Below are 11,999 nucleotides of genomic sequence, written 5' to 3'. Positions count from 1 at the left end.
GTTGTTCGTTTTCATTTGGAACATCCCTACAAATGGCGTCCTCTTCCTGAAGTGCCTTTCAAGGGCGTTTGGAATTCGCCCATGATATCCATTTGTCAAATGATTACAAGGATAGTTGTGTGAAGTGTATTATTTGCCATATTTGTAAGATTAATGGACATGTTCTGGCTTATATCAGACATGAAAAAGTTGTGGTTGCAACTGAGCAATTGTCACAGGATGTTCATAAACAGAAGGATAGTATGGAAGCTTGAAAAAGGGATTTTAAAGATCCCAAGAGACAGTAAGAAATAATGCCTAATAAGTTTGTCAACCCTTTCCTTCTATGTGTGCATGATTTCTCTTTTATCTGTGGCCCAATTCAAAGGCTGCATCCTTCGAAGGCCGCAAAGGTTGGACCGAGTGTTGTTAAATGGGACGGTCTAGCCTACCGAGGACTGTTCTTGCCGTATAGGAACTGTTACAGCTGCCTTTGCCAAGCGGCAGTAACGTTTGTACTGGACTTTTAAAAATGTTATATTCAACTGCCTAAAACAGAGTTCAAAGACTGCCTAAATATGTTCATCATAGTCCATTTATGTACAACATAAAGGGTATAAACTATATAAAATCGCATCTTGGTAGGATATCAGTCAACATTTGAACAGCTTTATATATATGTATATATATATGTATCTATATCTTCTTTTTATTTTTACATTTGTATCATACATTTGATTATTCGAGTAAGTAGATCCCAGTACTTACATTTAAAAGTGTAATCCGGCAATTTCTCTCCAAAAAATCCTGTCATCACTGGCGCGCAATGAATTCTGGGGTAGGTAGGATCCATCTGTTGTAACCTTCATTGCATGGGAAACGAAGGGTGCATTTCAAGGCCACATTTAAAGGAGCCTTCGAATCGGGACAGCTTTCGGTCGCACCGCGATGACACAATCGCCCTTCGAAGGATGCAGCCTTTGAATTGGGACGCAGCTTTTGTGTCAAATAATGGAGTCAGACAAAGGCCTCTTTAACTAGAAATCTGGCCAAGTGCGAGTTTGTTAAGGCTACGGTCACCTACCTCGGGCAAAGTAGTGGAAAATGGACAGCTTCGTCCAATTGAAGCAAAAATTTAGTTCATTTGGGTGTTTCCAGTTCTTACCAATTGCAGGGAGTCACACGGATTCCTGGGAATGGCTGGATACTATTGTGGGCTTTGTCCACATTTTGCATCAACTGTTGCACCTTCGACTGAGCTTATTAATATCAAAGTACCCTTAGAGTACTGCCAGTAGAAAAAGTCGGAAGCATGAATGGAAAAACAACCCACCGCATATGAACAGCTGAAGATAAGACGCAATCTGACAAGTACTTGAGTAGGTAATAAAGTACAGTCAATATGAACCGTTTTTTCTCAGCAGGCATGTGATGGAGACAAGGCCTTGTTGGCTGTGTAGCGGTGCTTATTGCACAGGATGGAGTAGAGCAGGGGTGCCAATCCTGTTCCTGGAGATCTACCTACCTGCTAAATTAGTTGGTTCAGTTGTGTTTGATCAGGGATGGAGCTGAACTTTGCAAGAAGGTAGAGCATCCCCAGTCCCACTACAAGATACTTGCTTCTTTGATACCATGTTTGAGAACTTCAATAAGACTCTTCAGTCTATGATTCACTACAAACCACTACAGTACCAGAACAGTTTAATCAAATTTCAGCAAGACATACATGTCATTTTAAAATGGAATGTCCCACCTTCAATAACAATAGAAAACAAAGATTCAATACAGTCAATAAGCACACGGGACAACACTTTGAGCTACCGTTCAACACCTGGGCTCAATCTGAGCTCTATTTGATAAAGCATAAAATACATTTATACATCATAGCATAGTTTTGAACCTGAAATGTAAAACCATTTTCCACCTCTCCACTAGCCTTAATTCGCACCTCAGCATTATTGCTTCTCTGACATTTGCAGGAGAGGAGAAAAAAACAACAACAACGCACAATGAACTTTATTACAAAAACAAAACACGTTCCACTGCTGTGTGTGTTCATGTATTTTCACTGATTTCGTAAGTTGCTGTGAATAAGGCAGCCGTTTCACTTAAGGCATTGCTGCTGTGAAATTGCTTCTCCGTTAAACTCAAAAATGCACGTATGAGTTGACAGGAAATTCTTAAAATGTGTACGCTTTCTCATTTTTGTCAAGTGAGTTTTATAGTCGTTTCACGATTAGATCACCTGTGCTGAGAATCGAGCCAATCGTTGATCGGTTTGTTCAAATGCTTGTGGCCGAATGAAGAGTTCAGTCTACATTAGCAGGGAAGATTCATCTCTTCATAGGTGATGCGTAGAGATTTTGAGAGCACAGTAGCCCTTCATCAGATCACACACAGCTTCAAATTGGAAATGCTAGGGCGGGAAGTCAAATGCTCGTCATCTACTGCTGGTAGTTGCCATACTGCCCCTGTGAAGAAAGATACGATGTGACCGTAGGCCTGTGCTACAACACAGCTAGTTTGACAGACTCAGCAACTGACATTGCATTACTGAACGTTAAAGGAGTCGTGTGTCACACTCGGAAACATCGGTGTCTTTAAAGATGGAAATATCAGTACGGATTTAATTGTCTCATTTAATGAGTCCAAGACAGTGAGAAAGAAGTGTTTGAAAAGGAGCTGATGAGTACAGTCACTATGATTTCTGCAGGTTTTATGAAGTCAAATCTATGACTTTTAACGACCTTTTTAAGACCAAGTAAAAAAATTGAATGTAACACCAATATGGTCTCTAAATGTAAATATCTTGTAAAAGAAATGTCAAAGTTTGAAAATGGAATTTTCGAAAATCTGTTAATTTTGAATTCATAAAAATAAAACCCCGCAAATATCTAAAGATTCTTAAACACACATTATCTTGGGAAGCAAAATGCCACAAGAAGTCTTGTTTTACTGTATGAGAAATTGATCAAAATAAAGTGAGTTTGATTAAAACAAGAACAAATCCAATGGGCTCAGGAAAACCAACTTGATTCAAAGGGAAACCAAGTTCTCACTCTCCATTGACAGATGTTCATTCCTGTTTTAAGCATAAACTCGCTCAATTCTGCTTAATTTCTCAGAACACAAAACTCCGTATGTTCAAGTAAATGTATCTTGGATTTAAGGATGTTTAGATATTTGTCTTGGAAAACGAGACCGAATTACTGAGGAAGAGTCATTTTTTTGTAGTGCATGCAACATTTAATGCCTTAATTAAATTTTTGGAAAGGCGAATTAAGACTTTTTAAGACCCGCAGAAACCCTGTCAGAGACACTGTGAACACCTTAACTAAAGGTTATCAACTGAAGTATTTATAAAGAGAGATTTCGGCAATGCTCTGCTGTGACGGGAGGGTTTCTGACCTGGTCAAAAGCATAGGGGCGCTGTGGCTGTCCCTGCGGGGGTCCGGGCTGTGGCGCTCTGTAGGCCGAATACTGCTGCCCTTGACTCTGGGGATAGTTCGGGTACTGACTTGGAGCACCCTGAGACGGAGCTGTTGATATAAAAGAAAGGGTGTGTTTTTCTCTCTCTCCGTATTCTTACTATGAATGTAGACTGTTAACGGATTAAGCAAACCGCTGACCTTCACAATTTGTTCAGATAATTTCATGTTATGTCTTATGTCCTTTTTCCAATTTTTTCTTTATCATTCACAGCATGTGCAGAAAAATGTCCTCTCTCAAGACAAGTAAAGCATGGTATGCCATCCATTCTTCATTATTCTCTATTCTGCATTAATTTACTTTCCAGTTGAAGTCTGTGTTTAGCACTACACAATGACCAGGAAAACAAAGATTGAAGGTTAAACAAAGATAAAAAATTAATTTTTAAGGCTTCCGCTTCTCTTGATTTTTTTAAGCATCATCTGGTTATTCATCCTGAAAACATTTCACTTTAATTGAAACCGCTCTGACGAGATGAAAACACCATGTAAGTTGGAGTTAAGTAGTCTTTATTGAGATTTTTTGCTCAAATAAAAGTGTAATAGAGTCAGTCGGTCCTCTTTCATGTGCTCGATTGTGCCATTTGCTGCGACTAAATCTGTGCGCAAACCATGCAAGTTGATGCTTTTCTTGATTTGTGCTTGATGTGAAAATGCAATAATTTTTTATTTTTTATATATATAATCGTGATATTTTATAAAAAGAAACCTTAATATTTGTCAGGTTTAACAACAACTACATCTGTTCATCTTCATTACACGTGTGTTAAAAATATGACTGTCTGCAAACATTAACATTTCTGGATCCACATTAATCAATAGAGTCTTCTGATGTCTCAGACATGAATCTGTGGGTATGATTCATACCATAGGCCTGCTGCTGTCCAGGGTAAGCCTGCTGTCCTGTGTACTGCTGCTGCGGTGGGTAACCCTGCTGCTGCGGTGGACCCTGCTGATACGCCTCTTGCTGCTGACCATACTGTGCATTTCCTACAGGAAGAGGACCAAAGGATTCACGAAGCATCAGCAAAGCTACCCGCTAAGTAAACAGGAACTCCTGCTAAGAGTGTCTGCGTCACACTGTTTATCCTCATGCTACAGCCTGCCTGGTGTCCTCCTGCACTACTACACTCAGGCTGAGAGGACGGGGATGGGAGAGTAACGCTGAAGCAGTTCAGCTATCGGTTGTGCAGAGAAACCATCTGAATTTTAATGATCCTCTGAGCTTCTGCTGCAGATACGGAGTGAAAGAACTTTAGTTTTATTTGAATTTTGTGATAAAATTGACAAAACCTCAAGACTAAGACTTCAAAAACTAAAAGAAAAATCACAAACCTTATTGCAATGATTGGATGGCAGGTGTGCTACAAATAATGTTTAGTAATGTGTTGTTCACACATCAACAGAAAATAGCACAGAGCAAAAGGTCGATCTTTATTGGTTCAACAAAGTGACGATGAACCAAAACCAATTCATCAGTATTATCAACCCAGCCCTAATACACACTGTACATTTTCATGGGAAGCTCATTTCAGCTTACGTTTGCGTAAAATATATATCTTTTTTGGTTTGATTTTGAGGTGGAGTAACTTTTTATTAGGAAGGGGAGCTTTGTGAATATGTTTTAAGAAATGAATACAAATGTATCTGAGTTAGGACAAACATTAAAAATGAGTGATTGACTTTTTTTATAATTTAGCACCATACAGCTACCGCGGCTATATTTATTGCGAGAAACAAGACAAAAATAGAAAAAGTTAATAATAAATAAAAAAAACAACAATGCAAATAAAAGGTTTTTGAATTTTTTTCTTTGATTAAGAAATCAAAAACTAAATCTGGTCTCACTTCATTAAAAATCTTTTCATAAGAATCAACTAGAAGAGTTTAACAAACACTTGTGGGTTAGTCTGGAGTAGGCATGGGACGATAACCGATTTCAAGGTATACCGCGGTTTGGAAAAGTCACGGAGTCAAGGAGGGGAATCCCTGGAACTTTTTCCCCCGTCGAAAAAGATGAAGTCTGCCGTATGGGAATTTTTCGGGGTAACGTAGACTAACCATGTTCCGTACACAACGATGTTCCGTACAGATGACGTTTTAGCACCGATCGCTAAATAAATACTTCCAGGTCATACGTAATCTATATATCTTTCACCCCCGATCAAGACCCACCCGCCATTTGTTTCAGTGTTGAAATAAATACTATTAGGCTTGCTACCGAGGCAGATAACATGGCTAATTAACTAGCTCAACTAGTTTCCTCCCTCACGTTACTTCACAGAGCGAGGAATAGCAACAAAAGCTTATAAATCATACAGAATTAGTTTTTTTGAGAAAGTAAAAATGCAGAAAGTCTCCTGTGAGGGGTAGGTTTAGGGGTAGGGTTGGTGTAGGGCAATAGAATATACGGTCTGTACAGTATAAAAACCATTACGCCTATGGAGAGTCCCCACAAGGATAGCTGACCAGACATGTGTGTGTGTGTGTGTGTGTGTGTGTGTGACACACTCGCGCGCTCTTTTCTTATGCGTGTATGTGCACACATCCTCTTACCTCACCGCTCCAAACTTAATCCAGGAAAGGTGAACATTCCTGCATCATAACTTGGACTGAAAGAGGAATGTGTAGAAAGTGAGCATGTCTCCAAAAACCTTGTTGAGCTGCAGGTTTAATGACTGCCTTTTTTTTATTGATTTATTTTTTTACAGAAATTATGTTTTTGATTATTGAGCTGCAGCTTTAGGCTCACTTAAGTGACTGCATTTTTTCATTTAGAAGGATTTTTTATTTTTTTCACAGAAAAGAAAAGATGTTCTGATTGTTGTTGAGCTGCAGGTTTAGGCTCACTTAAGTGACCGCACTTAATTTAATTAAGAAGAATTCAATTATTTATTTGAATTATTTAGCCTGACATGTTTACGGTTCCAAAATGTTCTATGTTTCTTAAAAATAAAATGTATTGTGTTCAGTGGAAAATTGTGTTATTTTTTACCCAGACATTTAAAAATAACATTTTAGAGCTGTAATCGCAAAATACTGTGATACCGAGATATTTTTATCTAAGGTTATCATACTGTTAGAATCTCATACCGGCCCATGCCTAGTCTGGAGTGGGTGCAGATCATATGGTCTCAAATTGGATATAACATTTTCTAATTTGGTAAAGATTATTTGTGACCCTGCAGCACAAAAGTGAACTTCATTTGAACAACTTTAAAGATGATTTTCTCAATATTTAGATTTTTTTGCACCCTCAGATTCCAGATTTTCAAATATTGTCCGATCCTAACAAACCATACATCAATGGAAAGCTTATTTATTCAGCTTTCAGAAGATGTATAAATATCAATTTCGAAAAATTTACCCTTATGACTGGTTTTGTGCTCCAGGGTCACATTTGTGCTATACTAAAGCAGGAAAAAGCATTTTGCAAGAGAACGCATCCTACCCTCTGACGCTGCCTGTCCTCCATGGCTGTATTGCTCCGTGTAGTATTCCTCTTGACCAGGATATTGCTGAGGAGGTCCTAAAAACACACAAAACAGACATGAGTGAATCAAAGCAAAAACTGAGTGAATCAATATTTGAGCAAGAGATTTCAGCGTACCTTGATGTGGCGGCCTGTAGGGGGGCATGGGCCTCTGTCCGATCACGTGATTGCCTTGACCCATCATGCCCATGGGGTTCTGCTGCCCCTGGTAATGCTGCCCACTGCCAGCAGAAGGGGGCATGTTGTACTGTTGGGAAGAAGCCTGCTGGTGCATCATAGGCCCTAGAGCAAAACACAAGCACTCATAACGAACCGTTTATCATTATGTGGTTGATATTATTGTTAAAGCATTGCTTTGAGACGAGAGGGCAGCAGTACCCTGATTGGGCTGCATGGTCATGTTGGGCCGAGGGCCGTAACTGCCCATGGGCTGCCCCTGGCTCATGTTTATTTGCCCCTGTGACTGTATTCCCTGCGAGGAGGGCATTGTGTGGTTATACGCCCCCATGGAGCCGTGGCTGCTGGGTGGCATGTTCATGGAGCCGCTGGGTATGCTGGGAGTCTGATTGGGCCCGGGGCCCTGCATGGACATGTGGTTTGGACCTGCAGAAGCAGACAGTGATCAACAAAACAAACCCCTTCACAATTAATGTGAAACACAACAAAAACAAAATCCTTTAAGCATTCAAAAAATCACATGAAGCACATGACCAATCGCAAACAATGAGAAGATAACATGTAAACATGTTAGATGCTTCACAAAAACATTTGATTTAAAATGGTTATTATGTATTTTGCTTTAGTGTGCCAGTAAGAAAATACATTTTATAGGGGTGGGAATCTTCAGGCACCTCACAATCCAATCTGATTCCAAAACTACTTTGTGAGCTACATTTCTTTCTTATTAATGAGTTTACATTAGCAGAAAAAAAAAGGTACCGTGAAGGTAAAATTTTGTTCCTAGGGGAACAAAACATAACTATATTTTTAAAGGTCCACAATAGGTCCTTAGGGTGCAATTATGTACCTAAAACAAGTTATGAAAGTACAACTCAGATGAGAAAGGTACATTTTTGTACTTTTTTTTAAGTTTAGGCCCAACTACAATACCTTGTCTATTTTTATTTTATTTTATTCAATGTCAGCTCATGATATTATCAAGAAACTGCATTAAATGTTAAAAAATATATCTTCTCAAAGTGTGTACGAAAGCCTAGTACAACCACTTTATGTCTCCTGCCTGTAAAATAGGACAGACGTCACTTACAAACATCATATGTTAGTAAATGTATTAAATTAAATATTTTTTAAATTGTTAATGTTTTTGTTATAATGTTATCTTATAATTTTGTCAAAAAATGTTATTAAATGTTTGTTTTTTTTAATTATAACTTTTGACCCTTGCACCATTTTTATATTTTTAAATGTATTTATTTTTTTAAAACAGAATAGCGATACATCAGGGAACTGATTTTTTTCTCCCACCCTACAATTTTAAATAACATTCTGATAAAAAAAAAAAAAAAAAAAAAAAAAAAAAAAAAAAAAAAAAGGCACCACCTCCAAGATGCTTGGAACAAACTACCTGCAAACTGTGAGCAAGTCCACCCAGAAATAAGCTGTTTTAAAGCCAAATATTGATTTGATTTTGTTAATTTAGTTTGTTTTTTAAGTTAATTGATAAATAAAAACGACACGGTTTTTACTTTTGAAAACATTCACACTTAACATCAAGTGTGCCTCCGTTCTTCTATGGATTTAGGTTTCCTCAGTCGCTGGTTCTCCGAGTTTGTCAGTGAGTGCACTGCTGTGAATGTACCTGGCATCTGTCCGTTCATCTGGCTCTGCATGTGTGCTGCGGGCGGCCCGTCTGACGGCATACTGTGACCGTGGGGGAGCTGAGGAGTCGCTCCACTCTGACTCATGGCCATGTTCTGAGAGGGTGGCTATTGAGGAACAGAGACACATTACTTCAAATTCAATTCAAACCAGTGCTGTGACACACCATACAGCACGTATCAACTATGCAAAATAAATATAAATATATAATTGTTTGTTACCATTTTAATATACCATAGCTAAAGCCATTCAGCCCGTGTCAGATGGGAAGCTGGGAATAAATACTCACCGCGGGCAGCAGAGACTGCATGTTCTGATTGGAGTCTGCTATTGTGGCCAGATACACTAGATTTCTGTGTAGCATCTGTTGGTAGCTGCAAGACAGCAATGAGAAACGTGCCAAGATCACTGACTGAATTAGGAAAAGAATAATGCAGCATCCTACAATATTTGAGAATGTAAATGTGCAACGTAAGCACTACCTTTAAGGTACCCAAGATTTGCCTTAACCCTTGTGCATCCCTTAGGGACATTGTTTTTTTTACATTCAAGCTATTAATGCAAACAGCATACATTTTGCCCAAATGTGTATTTTTTTGTTGGAATAGCTTTTTCTTGTTTTAGGAGGACAGAGGACATTTTTTGTCCTCTAAGGACCTCTTGTAATGTTTTTTTAAACTGTTGCACAAGGGTTAAGACTCAAACACCAAAGACTGTGCGCATGCACGACTGATGTAACAGAACTTACTGTGAACATTCAGCTGTTTTTCCTTTACTCTGGAAGTCCATGATGCACTGAATCAGCTGATTGTTTTCATCCAGTAACTGCAGATGAAATGTCACAAAGTTAATTAAACATTAAGATAGAAAATGAACTAAATAATCCGTGGAAAATGAGTAAAAGCCAAATCCTACATTTAATTTAATTAATTAAAAGCTTAGCTGATTAAATCAGACCTAAGTGATGGAAAACTGGGAAACTAAGCCGTTTACAATCTGAACTTGAATCAAAATACTGAAATTGCTGTTTTATGCATCAGTCAGGACAGTGGCATGGGGTCATTATAGCAATCATCACAATTTTGGGACTGTTTATGAAACATGTGCATGTGCAAATTCAGCTTGGGTACCGAGAACCGTGGATTTTCACTGGTATTGGTACCGAATTCTGACATTTTGTTACGAAACGGCGCATAATTCTCATGCTTGTCTTCTGTAGAGGACACCAGGATGTTAATCAGGCACAAGAAGTCAACAATTATAGATCAATATTCCTATGAAATATGAGATACTCTTATGAAAATGTTGCCAAGTTATTACTATTGCACCAAGAACACATTAATATGCAAATTAGATGCAGTGTATAGATACATTGTGAAAATATCTTTTTTTTCATCATTTGTTAATGACATAAAAAAATAATAATAATAAAAAAATTTAAAAATTAAAAAAAAATCATTTTTTTTTTTTCTGGTTCTCAGAAGGGTTTATGAAAACAGCTACCAAAATATTTAAATTATCAAATCAGACACAAGTACGCCTTTTCGTTACTTGTGTCTGATTTGGTTTTATTGTTATGTTACGAGCACGTACGCTACCGCGAAACCGGAACGATCCATTGCTCGCGGAACAGAGGGGGGCGTCGCGGCATTCCATCGCACTCGAAACAGAGAAACCGACAAGACTGAATAAAGAAACAAGACGGTTGAAATATAATTATGATATTAATCTATCCAGATATTGGTGTGTAAAGCACAATGTCACTATTAACACAACATATTCGCGCTAGAATAGCGCCGCCGCTCCCCTGTTCAACAATAATGGTTTGTTCCGGAGGGTACTTGGTTAAAATCAAGTTAAAATGCGATGTGCAGAACAGCACGATATACTGCTTTAATTTACATTTCCCATATCCATATGTGCAACATTTGGTGCAAAATAAAAATTATAATTCAGTTAGCCGATGCAATGTGCCATTTTACTGAACCAGTGTTTACTAGCTTTAAACACCAGGATGTTAATCAGGCACAAGAAGTCAACAATTATAGATCAATATTCCTATGAAATATGAGATACTCTTATGAAAATGTTGCCAAGTTATTACTATTGCACCAAGAACACATTAATATGCAAATTAGATGCAGTGTATAGATACATTGTGAAAATATCTTTTTTTTCATCATTTGTTAATGACATAAAAAAATAATAATAATAAAAAAATTTAAAAATTAAAAAAAAATCATTTTTTTTTTTTCTGGTTCTCAGAAGGGTTTATGAAAACAGCTACCAAAATATTTAAATTATCAAATCAGACACAAGTACGCCTTTTCAGACCCGCGTAATCGATCAGGAGAAGTCGGCAATCAGCGTACGTGCTCGTAACATAACAATAAAACCAGGTGTACAGTAACGATATTAGCAATGAGTACTTGCTGACACCGTTCTCTCCGTTTAAACGTGTACACTGCGACGCTTTCACACAATCCTCTGTTGTGATTCATGAGAGCCGAGCGTTAGCGTTAGCGTTAGCGGCTAACAAAGACACAGCGGAGCCCAGCAGATTTCAACAGCTTTAAGACGCTGGACAACGACTCGAAATCAGCTCCGCGTGCTGCTCGGGTTTACTTCGGTAGCAGCTGTTGAATCCGGTGACAAACACCTGTCCGAATTGTTCGTTTGTGGTGTTTTGAGTGCGGCGGCGGGAGATGCTACAGCTAACTAGCCGAGCCCGCTAACGCACTTAGCATCGGTTTCATTCTGCTTGAGAAATGATTCAGTGAGATTACCTTTTGGATCCCGGCAGGCGTTATATCGCCCTTGGCGCGCTGCCGGTGCGGAGCGAAAGCCACAGACATGTTAGCGTACCGTAACTTGACGTTTAACGTTAACGCTTCAAGTCAATACAAACACACTGACCGCGAAACCGGAACGATCCATTGCTCGCGGAACAGAGGGGGGCGTCGCGGCATTCCATCGCACTCGAAACAGAGAAACCGACAAGACTGAATAAAGAAACAAGACGGTTGAAATATAATTATGATATTAATCTATCCAGATATTGGTGTGTAAAGCACAATGTCACTATTAACACAACATATTCGCGCTAGAATAGCGCCGCCGCTCCCCTGTTCAACAATAATGGTTTGTTCCGGAGGGTACTTGGTTAAAATCAAGTTAAAATGCGATGTGCAGAACAGCAC

General features: G+C 38.6%; 1 protein-coding gene across 2 annotated transcripts; it reads right to left on the bottom strand.

Moving 5' to 3' along the window:
- Positions 1-1,663: 1,663 nt before the first annotated feature.
- ss18 (SS18 subunit of BAF chromatin remodeling complex) lies at positions 1,664-11,741 on the bottom strand. 2 transcript variants are annotated; one of them, XM_016247609.1, is made up of 10 exons: positions 11,586-11,740; positions 9,548-9,624; positions 9,089-9,173; positions 8,780-8,906; positions 7,339-7,563; positions 7,078-7,242; positions 6,919-6,996; positions 4,335-4,457; positions 3,388-3,518; positions 1,664-2,450 (listed from the first exon to the last, which is right to left on the bottom strand). In XM_016247609.1, the coding sequence occupies exons 1-10, from the start codon at positions 11,652-11,654 to the stop codon at positions 2,424-2,426; spliced, it is 1,107 nt and encodes a 368-aa protein (XP_016103095.1). In that variant the 5' UTR covers positions 11,655-11,740; the 3' UTR covers positions 1,664-2,423. The 2 variants fall into 2 exon arrangements, with proteins under 2 accessions (XP_016103095.1, XP_016103096.1); XM_016247610.1 differs by lacking the exon at positions 4,335-4,457 and having other exon boundaries at positions 11,586-11,741.
- Positions 11,742-11,999: the final 258 nt, after the last annotated feature.

Source organism: Sinocyclocheilus grahami, unplaced genomic scaffold (assembly GCF_001515645.1).
Source record: "Sinocyclocheilus grahami isolate Dianchi unplaced genomic scaffold, SAMN03320097.WGS_v1.1 scaffold844.1, whole genome shotgun sequence".
NCBI lineage: Eukaryota > Metazoa > Chordata > Actinopteri > Cypriniformes > Cyprinidae > Sinocyclocheilus > Sinocyclocheilus grahami.
This window is presented reverse-complemented; position numbering and strand designations above follow the sequence as displayed.

Coding starts and splice junctions, on each gene's coding strand:
- ss18 (XM_016247609.1), bottom strand. CDS start 11,654: ATGTCTGTGGCTTTCGCTCCGCACCGGCAGCGCGCCAAGGGCGATATA. Junction 7,243..7,338: donor GACCATGCAGCCCAATCAGG/GTACTGCTGCCC, acceptor GTTTTGCTCTAG/GGCCTATGATGCACCAGCAG. Junction 3,519..4,334: donor TGGACAGCAGCAGGCCTATG/GTATGAATCATA, acceptor TTATATCAACAG/CTCCGTCTCAGGGTGCTCCA.